The sequence below is a fragment of the Semicossyphus pulcher genome, unplaced genomic scaffold (assembly GCF_022749685.1).
Source record: "Semicossyphus pulcher isolate SPU_LCO1_2020_fin unplaced genomic scaffold, fSemPul1.0.p SCAF_3, whole genome shotgun sequence".
NCBI lineage: Eukaryota > Metazoa > Chordata > Actinopteri > Labriformes > Labridae > Semicossyphus > Semicossyphus pulcher.
The window spans coordinates 17,369,598-17,392,559 of record NW_027211704.1 but is presented as its reverse complement, the minus strand read 5'-3'; the positions used below and the strand labels follow the sequence as shown (position 1 = coordinate 17,392,559).

The following is a 22,962-nucleotide window of genomic DNA, read 5'->3' as shown; positions in this document are numbered from 1 at the left end:
GCCTACCGGACTTCAAACAGGGCTGCCTTTGACAGCCGTAATGGTGCGTGTGTGCATGTGTGTGCTCGCTCGTCCACAGAGGAAGAGGCAGATGAGAGAAAGAGAAAAAGAGAAAGAGAGAGGTGTGCTGTGTATTTTTTGGAAAACAGCACTTGAAGAGCTGCTTTAAAAAAAAAAAAAAAAAGAAGCCTTGAGATGCCTCTTTGGGTGAACTCGCTATTATTAGCTCCCATACAGGAAGTAGAACTCATGACCCTCAGTTCTCAGGCTGGAGGTTTATATCTCTGGGGAGAGGCCCGGCCTGACATTATACAGAGAGTGTTTTGATGGCTTGTGTAGTATAAGACGTTACTTTTCTTTGGTCACTGCTAAAAAACAGAATCTCGTGTGAGCATACCACATACACACGCTCACACTTAGCACCGAGGATGCTATCTGCTGTCTCAAGAGTTCAAAGAAGATTGCACTGTATTTAGAAAGTGAAAGGCTTTGATCTGAGTGGTTCTCACTCAGCTCATCTCTTTTGACTCATCTCTGGTGTCCCAGGACAGGTTGTCTCCCCCCCCTAGAGACAATCGCTGTCACCGACCGCAGACTGATACCTCCCTGATGAGGCTTCTGCTCTCTGTCTTTTTTTGTCTCAGCAACTGTCCACTTAATGTAATAGACCTGGTGAGGGAGGTGGTAATAAGTGGCGTCTGTAGACCGCCAGTCATGTTAGAATTTTGCAGTTGAATTCATCATGTTCGTCTCTGCTGTAAACAGGCTCTAAAAATAGAAGATTCATTGATATAGTAGCATCCTCAGGGATTAAGCTAACCTTTGTTAGCCTGTGTGTATCTACTGTTCAGGATTAGAGCAGTATCTAAAGTGTTCAAAGATTTTATTTTAATCTAGTGTATGTCTATTTTTGGCAGCAAACATGTGATTGAAGTGTAGGAGCTCCTATTGGCTCACTTATACAAGAAGGCTAATCACAACCCCTCATTTAATCTTCAATCCTCCCACAGTTTTCCCTTGACGCACTTCTAAAAGTCATCACAAGATCAGGGCACTCGGAGCAAAAGTCTTGTCCTGAATCTGACCTAGAACACTTTATATCTATGCCAAATTATAATCAATGCTAGTATTGCAGAAATGTTGTTTTTGAGCTGCCTGTGCAACAAAGACACATGAGGTTTTTCATGAGGCTAAAGCTGTTTGTTGTATAGATTCCTTGTTCTCTCAAACACCCTTGCACATAAGCTATAAGTGCTGTTACAGTCGCCTCGGTAACTCCTTCACCATGTCAGCTGGTCTTGACCTAAAGAGGCCTTCATGTCACTGTGAGAGGCCTCTGGATGTCTAGCAGAAGGCAGAATGATGTCAGGACAGGCACTAAAGGATCATATGGAAAAGAAGAATATTAAAGAATATTCCTTTTTTAACATAAAGGTCAAAGTGTGCTTGTGCTTGCTTCAAGGGAAATGTAGGCTCCTGTGTTAAACCAATGCTTGGCACTCAAAGCATAGACTGAATTAAAGAAGTAGACATAGCCACTGTGATGACACCCGTTGGTTTGTTAACTGCCGTTGTTTTGTTCAGCATCTTTGCCGTGGCTATCCTGTTTTGCTGGAGTCAAAAGTGACCAAATTTTGATGAGAGGGAGGAGTGCGAAGTTATCAAAGTCAGTTATCCATTCTATGCTCAAGGCTAATCCATTAGCTGGCTAATTAGCTAGTTAGATTCAGCGTTTCCCACTAAATGAGCTTCCATATGTGGTGGTAGCGGTTTGAAGGTGTTTAGTTATTAGATTAAAAAAAGTTAAGAGAGCTTTTGGAACATAGTAAAATAGCAGCTTGCTTTAGTACCAGGCTGTAAACAAACTTTCTATTTCTTGAAGTTCGGCTTCCAATATGAGCCTCTTTTGGGATTGACTTGCTTTTGGAGCCAGCCTCAAGTGGCCATTGGAGGAACTGCAGTTTTTGGCACATCGCTGTTGGCTTCATGTTTTTGCCCCTGACTTGACTAAAAGTTAAAAAAAAAAAAAAAAAAGGTTATCTTATAACGCCGGGAACACACCGGACGCCGAAGCGCCGCAAATAGCCGCGGAGCGGAGCCCGTGTCCTTTCGGCGCCCATGTTAACCGATTGTGTCGTTCACACCAGACGCGCCGCGGCGCGCACCTCCGCGGCCGGCTTGTGGCCGGCTCGCGGCCAGCAGCGATCGTTTCGGCGTCTGGTCGGCGTCTTTTTGTGCGAGCCGCGAGCGATCGCGTCAATCCTGGCAGGAAGTCACACATGAAACAACGAGAGAATCCGGTCAATTTTCAAAATTAAAACAATTTTCAAAATAAAACACAGCGATTGACAAATGCAATGTTATATTTGTGTGCTTTTATATATTTGTCAGTATCTAAACAGAGCGCGAGAGAGACAAAGATACACACAGACACAGACACACAGACACAAACACACACACACACACACACACACACACACACATACACAAGAAAGAGAGAGACACAAAGTTGACTGGCTATAGGGGGTGCGGTCGGGGTGTCAAAACACACACGCAAACAGAGAGAGAGAGCATGATGAAAACATGAAAACAGCTCCAGATGTGAGTAAACGACAGCTGAGGAGCAGAGGCGCTTGTTGACCGGCGCGGAGGAATGCGCGTCTGGTGTGAAGGGAAGTGCTCCGGCTCGCGCGCGATTTTCGTTGCGCGGCGCTTCGCAGCGCTTCGGCATCCGGTGTGTCCCCGGCGTGTCCCCGGCGTAGGGGTCCTCCTTCTCTCTCTATAGTCCCCAAACTTCATGTAAGTGCAATCCTCCATTGCTTGAGCGCCCCTTTTAAAATGACAGTGCTGATTTTTCTTTACGTTGCTCTCTTTGGCTTTTAAAGCAGCCTGCATGCTTTTGAAATGACATATTTACCTATCTTAATTGAATTCAGTTCTTTTGCCAAAATACACCCTCAATATCAGTGTCACAGATATAGTGGAGGACAGTTTGTTTAATCTAATAGATCTTATCTTAACACCTGCAGAGGTCCTAAAAGCAGATGCAATTTATAACATTAACAATGGCTGCATTCTATTTAGCTGTGTCAGTTCACTTCTGCCATGAAGGCAAAATGTGTTTCCCAGTGCGATACTAATTGTATTCATTACTCAAATCTTGCAGTTGGTCAACAAGATATCAATATACTTTACTGTTTTATCTCACATGAAATGAGACAATAGGCAAGTGTAAATTCACTAATGCAAATTAAGCTTCAAAGAAAATTCTTGTTCATTATATTTTTAGAGCTGTCTCACAACTCTGTACAACTTGTCCTAAGTTTACCTCCCTGTGTGCAGTGCATCTCTTTGCAGCATGGCATTGTGGGTAAAACACCTCACATAAAAGTCAAGCATTTTTAGCTTTAGTAAGAACATGTTAATCTTTTGGAATCTCATTAATTTTTATCAAAAATAACAGCCTTTTGAGCATTTAATACATACTAATGTGTGTGTTGTAAACTCCTGTATCTAGATGAGGAAGTATTGGTCTGAAGGTCAGAGGCAAAATCCTTGTCGCATCAGCCGTGGGTTTGACCTCAATGTACGGCCGTTTGGTTTGTGTCATCCCCACTCTATATTCCCTATACTTCCTGTCTATCTTCTGTCCTATGCAGTAAAGTAAAAACTAAAGCACAGCTTTTTGCTCACATCTGTATTTTCTTTCCCTCCAAACGTCTAACTTGAGTCCCCTGGGTGTCCTCTGGCAGAGCAAATGCTCCTCAGTCCCTCCTGGTTAGGGAGGCTCCTCAGCTGTTGGAGAGGGACACAGTTGTGCAGAGATAATCCTTCTTAGCGGACACTATAAAGGCACAGGGCCAGGCGAGCCATGTCCACATGCAGGGCCTTACACTGTCACTGCTGAGGTATGCTCAACATTTCCTGCTAATGTAAACACAAGCACCCTCCACACAGCCTCACTCTCACTCATCTGGTCTGTATGCACACGCTGAGACATCAGGATGCAGAGGCTTTTATCTCCACTCATCTTCATTTTGAAATGCCAACAGACACACACACACACACCTACACACACACACACTGGGATAGTGCAGTGAGTTCAGCTGAGTGTACTCTGCAGCAGTCAGCAGAGGAGGAGCTGTAACAGAGCTTTGTGTGTTCAAAATAACCTACTTTGAATATTTGTGATGAACTTTTCATCACTCGGTTTTTTTAAATGTCGGACCGATTGTCTAATTTGGAGTTGCCGTGGCGACAGCTACTTTTGTTGTGTGCTGAAGTCGGAGTGTAAATTGAACGCCACATTGTACAAATGTCATCCGCTTTTAATTTCCGCTCGATGAATCATCAGTCAATCTTTCAGTCTGTGGTCAGCGGGATGTTTACAAACTGATTAAAATGACTTTGAACGGTTTGTTCTTGCAAAGTGTTTCAAGTTTGCTGTTTTTTATTTTATACTTTAAAGCTTAAAATTGCATATTTGACACTTTATACAACCAAGTATCCTGGACATTCAATACTGAACATTGAAGACTCAGGAACACCAGGAAGAGGGCATCAAAGCTTCCTCTGTTTGAATACAAAGATGGTGCAACAACATGAGCTGCTTGTTTGTTACCAGACATTTTTATTGCTAAACCAGCCGCACGTGAAGACCATTATGGTGGAGAGTGTCTCCTTTTTCTAGCTAAACCCTTGGCTAATGTGTTTTTAATGATCTCCTTCTCATGTCACGTGTTTATTAATTAATTTGTTTGTTTATTTCAAAAGGACAGACCGCTTTAATGAACGGTGATGAAAGATGTAAACATGCTGGAGTTAGCAAGAATGCTAATTTACATGCGTAGTCATGAGGCCGGTAACACGGAGAGAGACAGCAAAAGTGACAACATACACATAATAATATACAAAAACAAAATATTGAGCAACATTTCAAAGGTCAAAGGTCAAATTTATTTAAAGAGCGCTTTAAAACAAATTGTGTTTATACCAAAAAGCTCTACAGCAGGCATACAACAAATGAAAGAGCAAGATCACATGACATGACATCTACACCAACCAGCCATAACATTATGAGCACTGAATAACATTGATCATCTCGTTACAATGGCCCCTGTCAGTGGGTGGGGTATGTTAGGCAGCAAGTGTTTATTTTGCCCTCGAAGTTGATGTGTTGAAAGCAGGAAAAATGGGCAACATAAGGATGTGAGCGACTTTGACAAGGGACAAATTGTGATGGCTAGACGACTGCGTCAGAGCATCCCCAAAACTGCAGCTCTTGTGGGGTGTTCCCGGTCTGCAGGGGTCAGTACCTACCTAAAGGGGTCCAAGGAGGAAAAACTGGTGGCCCGTGTGGTCTGATCCATCAGAAGAGCTGCTGTAGCTCAAGTTGATGCTGGTTCTGATAGAAAGGTGTCACATAGAGCTTCACAGTTTGTTGCGTATGGGGCCGCGTCGCCGCAGGCCAGTCAGCGTGGCAGGTGGTCACTATGTTATGGCTGATCGGTGTATATTTGAAACACATGGACAAATACCTAGTGTGCACATCCGTACGTACGCATACATACATGCACACAGACACACACACACAAACGAAGGCTTTCGGTAAACAAGGTAAGGTGCAAATCAAGTTAATAAAAGTGAGTCTTCAGGCATTCTTTAAAGCAGTCATGAGATTCGGCTGTTCTGTGATGGGAGGCTCTTCCAGAGTCTCGGTGCGGCCGTGGAGAGGGCCCTGTTTCCGACAAGTTTCCGGGATGTTTAATAGCGCTTGATCAGACAATCTGAGGGCCCTAGCTGTACTGTATGGGGATACAAGGTCTGTAAAATAAGAAGGGCTTTAAATACAAACATGTGACTGAGGAGCCAGTGCAGGGGTGTAAGTGTAATGCGTTTCCATTTTAAGTTAAATACGAGATGAGCCGTATGTCTGATCTCCTGTCTTCTGTGTGTACACCAAAACATTTAAGCCGCACAAACCCTGACAAGCTTTGGAGCGCTAATGCTCTGCCTCTTACTATCTGTTGTCAGTCCAAACCAGTGTCGCTGTCAGAGACACACCGCAGACTGGTTGGGTGGTTCATCTGAGATAAACACCAGAAACCCTCCTGCCTCCAGTCCCTTCCTCTCCTAATAACCACATATATTGCTTTCCTGTCCGCAGAGAGGAGAGCTCGTGCAGGAAACAGCCGCTGTTGTCTGTGGACCCATTTATTGTCTCCGATGCACTACAAGTGTTCGGCCGCTTCCTCTACAATATCTCCGACAGGATAAGAACCTTGGCCCGCGCAGCAGTTTATACAAGGCAGATCATTGAGGATATTGTTGATTTAGCACAGAATAGAAGCGGCATTATGCAATGTGTATCTCCAGGCCCTGTGCCAGACTGATGTGGTCTAATTACTGCAGGGACGAGGATTCTTGTGATTCAGCAGCTTTTATCAGAGGGTGGCAGACAATAGAAACAGATCTGATTTAAATATGTTTTTTTGCAGTACAGTATCAAAGTATTGTAGCAGTCCTGCTCCCTGATGAAACTCTCTGCAGTAAATCACCTCTGTTTGCTTTACATGCTCTCAGTGGTTTTGGCGGTTGTCTGGGCTAGAAGCATCTTCCTCCTGGTCCTCTCAAAAGTGTTAATGTTTTTCAGTCACTGCACGAGTTTTTATGAGATTCTCGTTGAGCTCTGCGTGCCTGAGTGATCTCTCTGAGTCATCTCTGGCCCGCGTGTAAGACCACTTATAGCAGTGCTGCATGACGCCACGTTTTAAAGCATCTACAGTGGATATAGTCTGCTTGTTGTTGATTTTCTGCACAAATAGCTCAATTATCCAGTTTTAAATTCTAAAAACAAGACCTGCTACTTCTCTATCTTTGAAAAAAAACAGAATCTAAGATCGTGCAAATATTATTTAATTTTAAAGGTTAACTTCTGGACACAAAATCACCCCTACTTAAAGTCCTTATGCAGTTTTTTCCCCCGAAATCACACTTTCAGCTGAATAATGCACCACGATTGGCCTCTAAAACTTATTGTGAACGTGAAAGGCCGTCTGTCTCTATGTCTCAGCCATGTGTAGCCCTGCAGCCAGTCCAGGGTGTACCCCGCCTCTCGCCCAATGACAGCTGGGATAGGTGGGCTCCAGACCCCCCCACATCCCTGAACAATATAAGCGGTATGGATGATGGATGGATCATAGGCGTAGTCAGGGACTCAGACCTGAATTTTAAAAGCCACATTAAAATGGCCTACTGTCACCTCCAGAATACATGAAGGATTTGGGCTCAGCGGTTAAATCGGTGACCATATACAGAGGCTATAGTCCTCGATGTGGTTGCCCCGGGTTCAAATCCCGCCCTCGGCCCTTTGCCGCATGTCGTTCCCACTCTCTCTTTCCCCATTTCCGCCACAATCCACTGTCCTCTCTCTGAAATAAAGGCATGAAAATAATCTTAACAAATGTCTCAGCAGGACAACTGCAGCTGATTCAGAACGCTGCTGCTAGAGTCCTCACTAACCAAGAAAGTAGATCACATCACTCCAGTCGGCTCCCTGTCTGTCAGAGAATAGACTTCAAAACACTGCTGTTGGTTTACAAAGTGCCGGATGGTCTAAGGCCAAAATACATTTGGGATCTACTGACAGAGTACGAACCATCCCGATCACTCAGGTCGTCTGCTTTCTGTCCCCAGAGTCAGAGTAGTCAGTTTTTACGCTCCGTATACCTGGTCCGCTGAAACACTCCCTTCTTTAAGATCAAGGCTGAAGACTCACCTGTTCACAGCTGATGTCATCCATCAGATCCTCTTATCTAAAATGAGTAATCGTTGTGTGATTTTACTGTATTTCAGATGCACTGTGATAAATGAGCCGTATAATATATTTTTTTGTTCATTGCCTAAACTCTCACACATCCTGATGATATTCAGGACCGCAAACGAATAAGCCGTTGCATCTTTTCATACCAGTTCACCACATTTAAATGTGCTGCTGCTTATAAAGCTGTGTGTGTGTTCACAACAGCCACAGAAAAAAAGAAACTGTCGTGTCACTCCCTTAAATGTTCACACTTGCCCTGCATGTAATTAGCACTAAGCAGCTGCAGTTTTCACTCTGTTAATGGTTAAAGAGCGTGTAAGAATCTGACGCCATCTTCCCCAGAGTCAGCTTTTCTGTGCTCAACAGAGAGAGGAAGCGAGAGGGAGCGAGAGGGACAGAGAGGGAGAGAGAGGGAGAGAGAGAGGGAGGGATGGAGCAGGAAAATTTGTTGAAAAGGGGAATTACAGTTCAGTTATGCTGTTTTTTTAACATCAAGCTGTCATGAAACTCTGCAAGTAAAAAACGCATTCATACACTCCACCTGCTATATTTTGTTGTATTGCCTTTTACAGCATACTGACAACTAATGGATCAAAGTCCTGCCTCGGATACACAACCTTGTGTACATACAGCAGCTAATAGACATAATGATAGCTGTGGCTGTGGTTGGAGACGTCAGAGAAGAACTTAAGATGTACCTGAAACCTGACTCTAAAACACAGACCTGACTCAAGACGTCTGAGTCAAGCAAAAACTTTCTAGACTAAAATTAAATACAAAATAGAAAAAGATAGGTAAGATAAAAGCATCCCTGTGTAGCCAGACACCTTCTGAAAGTAATTAAAGCCTGTAAACTGCTTATAGTACTCGTGGGTCGTGTGTGTGGATTAAATGGAGATGTATGACCTGTTAATTTGAAGATTTTACTTGTGACGGAGCGTGGCGAGTTGTATCCACACTTTCCCATCTTTGTGCTTAGGTAAGCTAACTGGCTGCTTGCTATAGCCTTATATTTAAGACACAGACATAGGAGTGATCCATCTTTTTATCTAACCTTTCACAGAGAAGTAAATTCATGTATGTCCTATAGGTTTTGTTTTAAAGCCAAACAAATATTTCGTTTTGGAGATGCTCTGACCCAGTCGTCTAGCCATCACAATTTGGCCCTTGTCAAAGTCGCTCACATGCTTATGCTCGCACATTTTTCCTGCTTCCAACACATCAACTTTTTTGTATTTTTTTTTTAACATTTTTATTTGGCTTTTGCCTTTATTTATAGGACAGCTGAAGATAGACAGGAAACGTTGGGACTAGAGAGTGGGGGATGACATGCACCAAATGATCGGCAGACCGGGAGTCTGCCGATCAGTACGATAAGGACTGCAGCCTCTGTACATGGGGGGCCTGCTCTACCAACTGAGCTAAACCAGCGCCCCAACACATCAACTTTGAGGAAAAATGTTCACTTGCTGCTTAACATATCCCACCCACTGACAGCTGCTACTGTAATGAGATAATCAATGTTATTCACTCACCTGTCAGTGGTCATAATGGTTTGGCTGCTACCCATTGCTACCATCTGCAGGTGTTAAACGTGGACGAAGGGAGTTTAGCTCTGTGCTATAAAAATGTCTCAGCCAATGTTGCATGTGTACGCTAATGGTGTGGTAATAGAAAGCAAAACTCTTAATGACTCAATATTAAAAGACCAATTGAATTGAATGATATCAAGATGGCAGGGCTCCTCCAATGAGCAATTACATGACTCAAACGTACCGTTTGGGTCTGCACAACTCCACATGCGCAGTTGCTGTATGTGGAGGCAGGGAAAATGTGCTCCGTCACACCCACACAGTTCTGAGAAATGGTCTAAAAATCAAAATGAGCTTTTGACTAGGGATAGACCGATTATTGGCCGGGCCGATTAACAGCGCCGATATTTGGCATTTTGACGCATATAGGCATCGGCCCTTTAAAGTTAATTTCTTTGCAAATTTTATTTAACTTTGTTTTATTTACTTTATAAAACTTCAGGAAGTTATTTATTTATTTATTTAAATTTTCTGTTAACTTTATAAGAGATGCTGCTGACCCTAACAAACCTAACAAAGTTCAGTTTTGGAGTTTGTATTATTCAAAATTTTGACGCCAATATTTTCACTTTTACTGCAAATGAATATCGGCTCCAAATATCGGTTATCGGCCTCCTTGACTAATACTCCTTACTAATAATCGGTATTGGTATCGGCCCTGAAAAAAAAAAAATCGGTCTATCTCTACTTTTGACATAGGGGTGGGATATCAATACAGCAATATATCGTCGTCCTGACTTGTACAATAGGATTATCGTTAGGCTTGTGCCACATATCAATATTTTTAATTTACATGTATACAGGGACAGAAGTGAAAAGATAAAATAATGATAATAAAAGTAGCTTGCATGGGACCGCTTTAGGCCGCTTTAGATAGATAATCTTTATTGATCCCCCACTGGGGGAAATAAAGTTGTCACAACAGCTCAAAAAACAGTTATGAATATAAACAATAAAGAGATGATGAAAAAGAAGATGTGCCTGCCACTTTCAAATCCAAAGTCCAAATTTGTGCCAAAGTTCTGTCGATGTAATTTACAGACTGAAAATCCATTCATAGTTTCATCTCTGTTTGTGTCAAAACATATATATATATATATATATGTATATTTTGACACAAACAGAGATGAAACTATGTATACATATATATATACATAGTTTCATCTCTGTTTGTGTCAAAATATATATATATATATATATATAACAGAGATGAAACTATGTATATATATATGTATATATATATAAAGCTGTTATAGGATGGTTCTGCAATCTAGTCCTTCATTTAGAGAGTCGGACACCTTATGAGGCATTGATGGAGAAAACAAAGGGTCCAATATATCCAGATTTATTTCTGATGATACACAGCCGTAAAGCAGTGTATCATCAATGTTAACTGTCATTTCACAGATAATAAAAAGCCTGCTTGCTTATGAATTCAAAAAGCAATTTTCAAAGCTACATGAATGATTGTTTATGGGCTTGTGGTCTGGTTGTTGGAGGAATGTTAATGAATCATTGAGGTTTCTGCCCTCTGGACTCGTCCAGCAGCTTCCCCTGCCCAGTGACCCCAGAAGGAATTCTCACCGCAGATTTCAGTGTGACTGTAGTGACATGTTGTTTCTTCAGTCCGTCTATGATTAAAGAGGAACCTTAAGTGGCCGCCGATCATCTGTCACTCATATTGCAGCTGTTTAGAGTACGATTAAACCTCTGTGTCAAATTAAAAGGCAGCTCACTCAGCATTTAATAGCTCCAATTCTCCTCTCCCTTTCTCTGGTTTTGCATTCTTTCACTCTCCCTGTCTTCCTCATTTCTCTTTCACTTCCTTTTCTCTGTTGTTAGAGCTGTATTTTGGGTCAAACTAAAGTAAACTGTATCTGATGAGGGGATGGGGGGGGGGGGGCGAGAGGAAGATCTGCGAGATAGAGAGCATTAACTCGGAGGGAGAGAGCGCTGTGTGAAACGGTTTGAGGAATTCAGACGGGAGAAGGAAGGAGGGATGATAGAACATCAAGGGGGGAAGATGGGGGAGTCCCCACCCTCTTCTTTCTCTCCGTCTCCCATCCCACTCCCCTTCTCTTGGCTGGCCTTATTTGGTCATGTTACTGCAGCTATAGCAGGAGGAGAGAGGGAGAGAGAGAATGGGGGGGGGGAGGATGGACGGATTGTTCTTTTTTTTTTTTTTTTTTCTCCTCTTTTCGCCCTTTCAGAACAGAGAGCTTTAGTGTGATGAGAGGTGCAGTCAGAGAGAAGCCAGGGCTCGGAGGGAGGAGTCGCTGATGGGCAGGAGTTTAGGGAGAATTCTGGTAAACTGTTAGCCGCTAAGCTAAATAGCCGCTAAGCTAAACTTGCAGCCGGTGTAAAAGCAGCTCGGTGCAGAAGAGGAACTCTCTGGGGGCAGAAGAGGAACTCTGTTATGCTAAAACTGTGTCAACATGCAAATGAAAGCCCAGTTTTCCCTCCCAGACAGCTTCTACTGTATCTATGAAAATGAGCAGCACGATCAGAGTCTGCTGACGTCTGCAGCATCATACCGTCACTCAGAATGACACTGAACTTACTGGCGTGCCACACACACACACACACACAGACATATAGAAGTTACTGTCACTTACACTAGACTAACCACAGGATGTAACTACACATTGCTTTACTCTTATAACACACACACACACACCGACACATGCTTCCCTCGTCTCTGCTCCCTGAAGCACACACAGCCTTTTGATCTACATGAAGGAGAATGGTGAATCATGTGCACACACAGAGGAGGCTGTTTAACCAGTGTGTTTATATTCTTTGGTTTTAGGTTTTCATGTCATAGAGGGGTCTATTTTTTTTCGAGATTCTTGCTGAACATCTTGTATCATCTTTGTTTTAGCAGCTCAGTCCTTCAGTGTGTGCTGGTTTATGCTAAGCTGTTGCAGTGACCCGTCTCCCACACTTAAGCACTGACCTCTCCACGCTTCACCTAGCGTGCATTAACATACTTGTTCTTCATTTATTCACATCGTGTTTTCCCTTTATGTGCTTCAAACACACTGATGATCATTCTTAGCTGCAAACATTGTGGTTATCTTGCTCCAAATGGTTTATTAAAATATGTTTCAGTCAATTTCTTTGTTCCGCTAATGCCCCGTATATCTGCCTGCCTTGATCTCTCTCTCTCTATCAATGCAACTTTTGTCTCTTTATTAACTCTCTTCATCTTTCTCTCCAGACTGTCTGTTCAGACTGTGTCCCATGAACCGCTACTCGGCCCAGAAGCAGTTCTGGAAAGCCGCAAAGCCCGGAGGGAACACGGACACGGTGCTGCTCAACAAGCTCCATGTGAGTGAAGTGACAACATGCTCATCTGTCTGCAGACGCACACAGCGGCACAGTACACACAGACCTGTCCTTGGGCCTCACAGGATCAAGAGAGAGGACAGGGTGGCATACATTTTCCAGAGCATTTTTATCTAGATAGTTTCAGTGGATGCATAGGAGTGTTGCTGCTGTGAATACCACTCGACAGATTAAGGATAATTTATAGCAAAGTCCGACTTATCATGTATATCTGCTGAGGCCCTTTTATAGACATTTCCGAAGCTTTTACTCCCACTGTCCCACCTTTCTGCCCTCTCTTTTCTCTTTTTCTGCTTCGATACAAGACCATTTAAAGCAATCTGCTATCTGACCATAAAATGGAAGATTGCAATCGCTCCCGTGTTTCCATGGAAATGTGAGCCAGATTTTCTGGCAAAGCCCCTCCTGTTAAAGTTTTGGCTCAGAACTTTGCAACTGTGCTCTGTTTAACGACTAACCAGTCAGATTACTCTCTATCACATTACTGTGTTTAACTGGCGTCATGAACAATGCTGCAGCGAGTTATTATCTCGTTCTTTACTTCCAGAGTGCAGCCGACCTGGAGAAGAAGCAAAATGACTCTGAGAACAAAAAACTGCTTGGAACAGTAATTCAGTACGGGAACGTCATCCAGGTTTGTTCCTCGTCATCTGCTCGGTATTAAGTCACATAAACATTGTTTAAGCTTCCATTAATTAAGGTTATTTATTCTGACAACACTGCGTATCTTGAATTCGAAACATGCCTCAGCTTGAGCAAGAAAAACACCAAAACTATGTGTAACAAAACACTCCAACCATAATTACATGTTTGAATATTACAATGTTGTGAATTTTGGCATTGTCCCATTGATAATAAATGAGGCCGAAACCGCCAGCAGTCATAGGCAAACCACAACTTTATGTAATACAAACACCATAATGCGTCCTGAACAGATCACAAATGCTGGAGGCCTGAATAAATATAGTAAATGTATTTATCATAACACTCATACACACGTAAAAATATCCACAGATTATAAAGTACGTAGGAATATGACCACTTCTTTAAAAATAAACTACTGTGCCGTGGTAAGTACACTTTTTAAAGCACACCTCAGGTTTCAGCATCTGTCTGTATTGTCTTACACTGTCTCTCGTTCCTGCTCAGCTCCTCCACCTGAAGAGCAACAAATATCTGACTGTAAACAAGCGTCTGCCTGCTCTTTTGGAGAAGAACGCCATGCGCGTGATGTTAGACACTGCAGGAAACGAGGGCTCCTGGTTCTACATCCAGCCTTTCTACAAGCTACGCTCCATCGGGGATAGCGTGAGTCATCATACGTCTGTTCAGCATGGTGCATTATGGGAACACCGTTTTATATGTCAGTCAACATCAGGCAAAGCAGAGGACTGAATCCTGCCTGGGATGATGTGTGTTTAACATTTTGAATTGTGTACTTTTTTAAATAGCAGATGTTCATCTTCATGGCAGGTGTCTTTTTAAATGTAACTACTGGTATACAGAAGTGAATCGGTATTATAAGGTTAAGACTGCAGAATAAAGGTTCACGCCTCAAGGGCACAGGTCTTCTTCACCATCCTTAGCGTCAGTGTTAGGCACCCATCTGATTACATCTATCCCCAGTTGGACCTGTGCCAGCACCCAATTGGTCTTTTCCCGATCACAAAGCTCTTGTTGGCACCAGCTCGTCCTCCCTGCAGCAGGAAGTTGTGTGCTGGTGCCAAACGACTAAATAAACCTGGGCAGAGTAAGGGCTTCTCTGCTAAGCTACTCTCAAATTAGGAATGGCACAGGGCCTAAGCAGGAGGACTTGGACAAAAAGAAAACTAGAGTCACTTCGAAAATGCTGAGAAGACACAGAAGTCAGTGACATATAGATAGATACTGATACTGTTTGAGAGTTAAGGTCGAGTACATTGCTGCATTTGAGTTTTTCTGTATTTGTACACCCGTTGCCCCCATAGAGTTGGTTAGATTTAGCATTGTATTAGCTGATACTGAGTGCCTCTCATATAGGCTACTATAACTACTACTAGCCCTGTTTGAATTTAAAATGTTAGCTTTCATAGTTTTTCGACCTGGCTTAGAATGCTGCGGGAATCCAAACCTAAAAACAAACAGAGCAACTAGAAACAGGCTAAGCTAACGTTAGCAGCAGCTCTGCTTGCAGCTTCGCCTGACGTCCTGTCCACTAAAGAATGTTAAAGAAACCCTGATTTTTTTTTTTTTAATATAAACTGCTTTGTTTGTTGTTTTTGGGTGGTTTTAGTTATCTTTACTTCAAATTACAAAAGAAAATGCACCTTAAAATGAGTGGTTGGAAAATTGCTGACATTTTACTAGCTTGACTGACTAAGATTTTCGTTAGCTGCACTGTTCTCCTTTGCTGCTCTAAAATAGGGGTTACTATTGACAGCCATAAAGTATAAACCCTGATTTTAAAATGAAACTACTTTATTTTTGTCTTTTACTGGTTTTAGTTATCTTCACTTCAAATTACAAAAGAAAACATGCCTTAAAATGAGTTATTGGAAAATTGCTGACATTTTGCTAGCTTGACTACCGCTATCTTTGTTAGCATCACACTGTTCTTCTTTGCCGCTCTAAATAAGTAGTTGCTATTACAGCCATAAAGTATGAAATATTGTTGTGCATGTTTCTGTTTTTAGTGAAGAGCAAACTAGGTTATTGCTCAGGGCTACAATTTATTTTTATTATTCTCAGATTAACTGGTGTTTGTGCCTTTTAGCTGGTACTGCATTTTAGGAGAGCAGCATTAGGCAGATTTGAAGGTATTTCTGATACTGGTATCAATAGTGGAACAACTCTATAACTAAAAGCTGCTCAGTATGTTTTTTTATGATGTTTTGATCAAATCATTGTCCTGGTAGCTTAACTCTTTCCTAATTAACTCCTGGCCCTACGCTCCCTCTTTGGCAGCTGTACCTGTGCTAACCATGCTTATCTCTGTTCCTTTGTTTCACACTCGTGTATTTTATTGTCTGATTGCAGGTGGTGATTGGAGACAAAGTGGTCCTTAACCCAGTGAATGCCGGTCAGCCTCTCCATGCCAGCACACACCAGCTCGTGGATAATCCCGGCTGCAATGAGGTTTGGCTCAACTCATCTTCACTGCTCACATGTTTCTGTGGGAGTGTGTGTGTGCCCGTGTAGAGACTTATTATAGCTGTTTTTCTCAGAACTGCTGCTTGCTTATTAGCTGACTGAAGAGGAACACTACAGGATTGTTTTCCTGTCCTCCACCTGTAGGCTACAGCTAACACTGATTTTGGAAGATTGTTTCTCCCTGATAACACTAGACTGCTCCGACTTAGCTAAAATAACAGAGCGAGTGTGATTTAGTAAGTGCCTGGCAGCTGTCTTGCAAAAACATAGAGGACACTTAAAGGGGTTGGGCAGTTTTTGGGCAGTTGTGCAATTTTTATCAAGAGTGAGACAGAAATTCATTCATTCCTTATTTATGACTGCAGTCAAATTAAAGGGAAGGAAGTTATCCATTTTTCAATGTTGGATTTGTTGACATATTGTACATTTAATTAAACTACTTTCTGCTGACTTGACTGTGGCACAGTTATTTAGGAACAAGACTTAATTTAGACAATTATCAGAATTCTTTAGAGTTGATTTTAACACCACTAACACAAATCAATCTTTATAATCATTTCAAGCTGTTCTGATTCTGATGTTTCTTTGTCTGACTCTGGGTAATAAGGAAAAAATTAAACTCCACAAATTCTAAACTATCCCTTTCCCTATCCCTATCCCGTTGGCGGTGTTGTTGCAGTCCTCCCTCTGTGTCAGGACTGCTTCCAGGAGATTGTACCTACACTCACATCAAACTGATTGTTTGTTTTTCAGGTCAACTCAGTCAACTGTAACACTAGCTGGAAGATCGTCCTGTTTATGAAATGGAGTGACAATCAAGAGATCATCCTCAAAGGGGTTTGTCTATTTTTACAACATTTTATATCCACTAAAAAAGGTAGATATGTAAACGCACATCTCACTAGCAGTGGTCAGTAAGTGCATTACAGCCTTAAATAATCAATGAAAGGTTTTCATAATGTATAAAACTTGCTTACAATAGCTCATTTTCTTACAAGAGGTGTTGTGTAAAGTCTCTCATCAGAGCTGAGTGGGCTGCTGGCTTTGCTTGTTTCCATTATGTGCTTACAAAAGCAATTTTATCTCATTGGATGTTCAACAGCTCTAAACAAGAGTTATATTACTTAAGTTAGCCAGGACTACAACAGTTCTGATCAAAGTGGCTCTCCCAATTTGTGTAAATATATAAGTAATTAATTTTGAGAAACTTCCAGAAGATAAAGAGTAATGAAACTTGTGTCAGTCCAGACTAGCATTAAAACGTGGTCCACAGAAATTATATACGTTCTGTAAATTTGAACAGGAAAAGCTACAGGGAATGCCTCCTGGTAAAATTAAAATAACATTTACTATTAGAGATATATTTAGAGTATTTGTTGGTTTTATGGTTATGCTGACTGTTTTTGACATTAACAAATGTTCCCCCTTTTCATCAGGGCGATGTGGTTCGGTTATTTCATGCTGAGCAGGAGAAATTCCTCACATGTGATGATCACAGAAAAAAACAATATGTTTTTCTACGCACTACTGGACGGCAGTCGGCTACCTCGGCAACCAGCAGCAAAGCCTTATGGGAGATAGAGGTAAGGATGAATCTTTAATTTTGTTTGTATTACTATGAAGAGTGTTGCAATGCAATTTGTCTTCTCTCTTTTGTAAATATATTAGTGATCTTTTACTTTACGACATATATTCAGTCCAAAGCTCCTGTTAAATAAACAGTATGCACTGGTGAAAGATGTTCTGCCGTGTGCTCTGGTATCAGGTTGTGCAGCATGATCCATGTCGAGGGGGGGCCGGCTACTGGAACAGCCTGTTCAGGTTCAAACACCTGGCCACAGGACACTACCTGGCTGCAGAGGTCAGTGCACTACAAACACTGTGTTTATGTATCTGTGGTCTTTAGCTCTACTGCATTGTACTGTACAGTGATACATTTTGATAATATTTAGGGTTTTGTGCCTTTTGTAATCTTTTTTTAGCACCTACATTACGCATGTAACTTGTTGACTAGATTGTAAAGGAGCCTTTAAGACAAGGAAAAAGCAAATTCCAGCTATATTGATATAACAGTAAAGATATTCCAGGTGGTATCTAGATTTAATTCCCAGTGGTGAACCGTGCTGTAACATTGCAGGTGAATCCAGAGTATGAAGAGGAGTGCCTGGAGTCTCGCTCCTCAGTAAGTGAGCCACGCTGAAAGACTTGTGTTTACAGTGGCTAACATTTATGTGCCAGCTAACACTAATAAAATTGCTATTTATTTTTAAATGGTTTACACAACCTAACCTGCTGGTGTGACAGCATGGCACAAGAAAATACTCTCTACTTTCTAGTTTCTGATTGGCAGGCAGGTGTTACAATTATACAGCATCAAAACACCTCATACCCAGTTCTGGACAGTGTTTAAAACTGCTTATAAATGAAGGTGACAGCTTCGGACGCTCAATGCTCCTTGCTGTAGTAGGGACTATTTCCAGCAGTGGATGGATGCATCTATTTGTGTAGGGTGAGATTGTAAAGCAGTTCAGTCACCAGCAGGTGGCAGCATTACACTTCAAATACACTTTTCTGGCTTGTTGGTACCTCAGCTCACTGAACTGTCTTTGACTGCCGTCACCACGCTGCTGACCAGGAAGTGATCCAGCTCACAGTCAGTTTGTTGCCTCACTCCTGAAGCTAAATCATGAAACAAAAACATTAATACCAAGGGGAGCTGACTATGGCAGTGGTCTATCTGCCCTCCCATTTATTGCAATGACTTTTCTCATCATGAGTCAAATTGAAAACCAGAAAATTTGCTTAATTTGACCTCGTCTCAAATTGATTTAAAGCTCTGTCTGGTTTAATTAAGTTAAGTATTTTCTGGTGACCATAGTTTGCTTATTAAATGAACACTGTCACATTGTGCTGGGGAAATGTAACTTAGAAAAGGGAATAATTGTTGTGCTCTTTTGAGGAAAACAGACTTTGAACTGTGTAGCTTTTATCCTGCATTTCATTTTCATTATCTTGAGTCAATTCTTTAAATCTGTCTGCTGTAATAGATCACTGACTTTTATTGATCTTGACACAAACTTGGCAGACGATGTCACATGCTGAAAGTGAGAGTCAGTGTGTGATTATTATTTGTTATGCTGGCTGATTTCTTATCGAACTCTGTTCTGACTCTTCTCTGCAGCTGGACTCGGAGCAAGAAGCTTTACGGGTCCGTTTGAGAAATGTCCAGGACAAAGTCATGTACACGCTAGTGTCGGTGCCGGATGGAAACGATATCTCCTCCATATTTGAGCTCGATCCCACCACATTACGAGGGGGAGACTCCCTGGTACCCAGGTAGGAAGGCCGTAATGTTACTGTGATTAAGAGTTTCGGACCTGTGTCACAGAATAAAGCATGGTCTCATTCCTACTCGTCAGTCTTTCCACTGAAATACAAACAGTAGATACATCACAAGCGGGGGAATTCCACAGTATATGAGGTCATCTTATAAAGCATTGTAAAGCAATAAACCATGGAAAGATGGTGTGTGTGTGTGTTAACATAACGTGTGCTGTTACTCACCGTGATAAAGGTGCTTTTACAGTTGGACTTTTTCTTCATGGTTTTCACACTAATAAATGGCAGCTTCAGATGAAATCTGATTTGTGAGCACACGTTTGTGCTTGTTTGTGTTGAAGATGGATTTCTTGTGTGTTGGATGTGTGTGTGACTCAAGTTATTTCTCCAGAGATTCTGTGAATTTCAGTGGAACTGCTTAAGAAGAGGAAGTTTTTGTCAATATACACGAGTGTGATGTGTTCACGTGAGCACGTACAAAGGTCTTGTTACAGCTTGAAGTAGAAGTTGTTGTGCGTCTTGTTTATCTTTACACAGTTGTTGTAAGGTGATCCGTGGGTCAGCTGAGGAGGCGTGTGATGACTTGAGAGCTTTACAGTGCAGTTCTTCTGAAACTGAAGCTGTGTTTTGTAATCAAACTTTGTAATGCAATGTTGAAACAAAACAACAGCCCCAGAATATAAGCATATCTTGCTTGTACTGAGCATATTGCTCATTATTATAGCTTAACATATATAGCAATACATTTCTGATTATCTTTAAAGAAGTTCAATTGAAATGAAAAAATGAAATCACATAGATAGACCGAGCTTTAAATGTAGCTCTTCTCTTCCCCTGTAGTATACCTATGCCTTGCTTCCAATAATATTTGTTTATGTGTATAATCAGAGATAAACAAGGTTGAGCTAAATACAAGTGGGAGCCAGATCCAGTTTCAGCACGTGTGTGTTTCTGTTGTGTCATGGTCACGAGTGCAGACAGCGGCAGACTCTGGCAAAAACATATCCCACAAATTTTATGGGCACCCTCGAGGGCCCGGTGTCATATTTACTCCACAGGAAGGGCACCCCAGAGGACACTCTATCACATTTACTTGCACACTGGGGCACTGTAACACTGTTTCATGTGTTATTTACCATAGAGCATATAAGAGGGCAGTTTTAAGACATTTTTACAGCCAGCAGTGAGTGCAGACTGCTCGTGTTTATACTTGGCTTTATGTTTGATTGTGTTGTGTTCAGGGGGCCTCAGACAAAAAAAAAACTTCTCTGTGTTTAATTTAAGATGTGGTGTTTCATTTCAAACAATTCCTTTCCGAGGTTTTCTCATGAACTATCTATAATTTTTGCTTCAAAAAAAATGATATGCAATCATAAATGAAAATGTAAAAATGTGTTTTCAGGAACTCGTACGTGCGCCTCAGACACCTGTGCACAAACACATGGGTCCACAGCACCAACCAACCAATTGACAAGGAGGAGGAGAAACCCGTCATGCTGCGTGTGAGTTCATTTACACTAAAATGTAACTGTTTATTACCTGTGCTGTGCTTTTGCAGCTTTTGTCATGACTAGACTAATTGATTTTCATAGTATTAAGACTTGGCCTCTTGTTTCACTTATTTTTCTTTTCTAAATACTCCAAAAAAATCAATTATTGCTCAGATTGATGACAAAGTTGTGTCTTTTCTGATTCAAGATTGGCACCTCTGCGATGAAAGAGGACAAAGAAGCGTTTGCCATCGTGCCTGTCTCCCCGGCTGAAGTGAGAGATCTTGACTTTGCCAACGATGCCAGTAAAGTTCTGGCCTCCATCGCTGGAAAGCTGGAGAAAGGCACCATCACACAGAATGAGAGGAGGTATGAAATGTATAGTGGGGTGGATTTCTAACTGGTTACAAGATAGTCATGTGTGCATGTTTTGTGTGTTTGCATGAACAATCAGAGCAGTCACCAAGCTCCTGGAGGACCTGGTGTTCTTCGTGGTGGATATTCCCAACAATGGACAGGATGTTCTGGAGATCATGGTCAACAAACCCAACAGGGAACGACAGAAACTGATGAGGGAACAGAATATTCTCAAACAGGTGAAGCCTGAATGCAGTGATTCTCTAGATTACATATACCCTTGAACCTGATCTTTCAAACACTTATTATCGTGATTCAAAGTGGTATTGTTGTCAGGCCTGCCATCTGTGTGAGCATGCAGTTTTTAGCTTTAACTTCACCAAAGCTTCAACTGTAACAACCTTATCCCTACATTCAGATCTTCAAGCTGCTGCAGGCTCCGTTCACAGATAGCGGGGACGGGCCGATGCTGCGGCTGGAGGAGCTGGCCGACCAGCGTCACGCCCCCTTCAGACACATCTGCCGCCTGTGTTACCGGGTTTTGCGCCACTCTCAGCAGGACTACCGCAAGAACCAGGTACACTTTGTCAGGCCTAAAAGCCTGCTTTATAAATGTATTTGAGTTAAAGAGGCCTTTGCTCTGTAGCTGCTCTGATACAATTATCCAAACAATACAAGCCCCTGAATCCAAAATGTGATGCTAAATATCTTTGCATTTTGCACAGGTCACTTCCCCTTTATCAAATTTCCTGCTTATACGAGAGCGGCAGCATGATAAAAGCTCATCCTTCAGCAAATGCTTGTAGATGTACAAAACAACATTACCAAGTCTTAAACCCATTACAGTGTAATTGGTAGATTGCTCAAGCATTAGGTTAAATAATGAGGCAGTCTGTCCTTTGTGAAGATTCTCTGTTTTCTGCACATAGAGGGAATAAATAGGGAATAAATGGCCTGTTTAGTCAATTTAAGTAACGGATATAGTCATTACAAGATGAAGATAAAGGAGGTAGGTTAACGGTGACATTTTCCGCGGTGCCTGTGTTTTGGTTCATGTATGCTCAGACTGTTTATATTTCCGTCCTATAGGAGTATATTGCCAAACAGTTTCGCTTCATGCAGAAACAGATTGGCTATGATGTCTTGGCTGAGGACACAATCACAGCTCTGCTCCATAACAACCGCAAGCTGCTGGAGAAACACATCACGGCTGCAGAGATTGACACGTTTGTTAGCCTGGTTCGCAAGAACCGTGAGCCCAGGTTTGTGTCATCTGACTGTATGTATGAACAGTATAAGCACAGTGATCTGGGTTAAAGGCAGAATCAGGGATGGGATACATTGCAAGATGACATAACCAGTGTACCACAGCCATTACCATGGCCAGTGTGAATTACCATAGCTAGTGTAAACTACCATAGCCAGTGTAAGCTACCATAGCCAGTCTAAACTACCATAGCTAGTGTAAACTACCATAGCCAGTGTAAGCTACCATAGCCAGTGTAAGCTACCATAGCTACTGTAAGCTACCATAGCCAGTGTAAGCTACCATAGCTACTGTAAGCTACCATAGCCAGTGTAAGCTACCATAGCCAGTCTAAACTACCCTAGCTAGTGTAAACTACCATAGCCAGTCTAAACTACCCTAGCTAGTGTAAGCTACCATAGCTACTGTAAGCTACCATAGCTACTGTAAGCTACCATAGCCAGTCTAAACTACCCTAGCTAGTGTAAACTACCATAGCCAGTCTAAACTACCATAGCTAGTGTAAGCTACCATAGCCAGTCTAAACTACCCTAGCTAGTGTAAGCTACCATAGCCAGTCTAAACTACCCTAGCTAGTGTAAGCTACCATAGCCAATCTAAACTACCCTAGCTAGTGTA

The 22,962-nt window shown here is 42.0% G+C and overlaps 1 protein-coding gene across 1 annotated transcript in view; it reads left to right on the top strand.

Moving 5' to 3' along the window:
• LOC138605617 (inositol 1,4,5-trisphosphate-gated calcium channel ITPR1-like) overlaps nt 1-22,962 on the top strand; it is a 75,612-nt gene that overhangs the window by 3,858 nt on the left and 48,792 nt on the right. The window contains exons 4-17 of the mRNA XM_069677989.1: nt 12,635-12,744; nt 13,310-13,396; nt 13,912-14,070; nt 15,778-15,876; nt 16,645-16,728; nt 17,328-17,474; nt 17,657-17,752; nt 18,029-18,073; nt 19,073-19,227; nt 20,633-20,732; nt 20,929-21,089; nt 21,175-21,316; nt 21,496-21,654; nt 22,167-22,339. Of these exons, the coding sequence (XP_069534090.1) occupies nt 12,635-12,744; nt 13,310-13,396; nt 13,912-14,070; nt 15,778-15,876; nt 16,645-16,728; nt 17,328-17,474; nt 17,657-17,752; nt 18,029-18,073; nt 19,073-19,227; nt 20,633-20,732; nt 20,929-21,089; nt 21,175-21,316; nt 21,496-21,654; nt 22,167-22,339 (1,717 nt within the window). The remainder of the gene's footprint in view (nt 1-12,634; nt 12,745-13,309; nt 13,397-13,911; nt 14,071-15,777; nt 15,877-16,644; nt 16,729-17,327; nt 17,475-17,656; nt 17,753-18,028; nt 18,074-19,072; nt 19,228-20,632; nt 20,733-20,928; nt 21,090-21,174; nt 21,317-21,495; nt 21,655-22,166; nt 22,340-22,962) is intronic.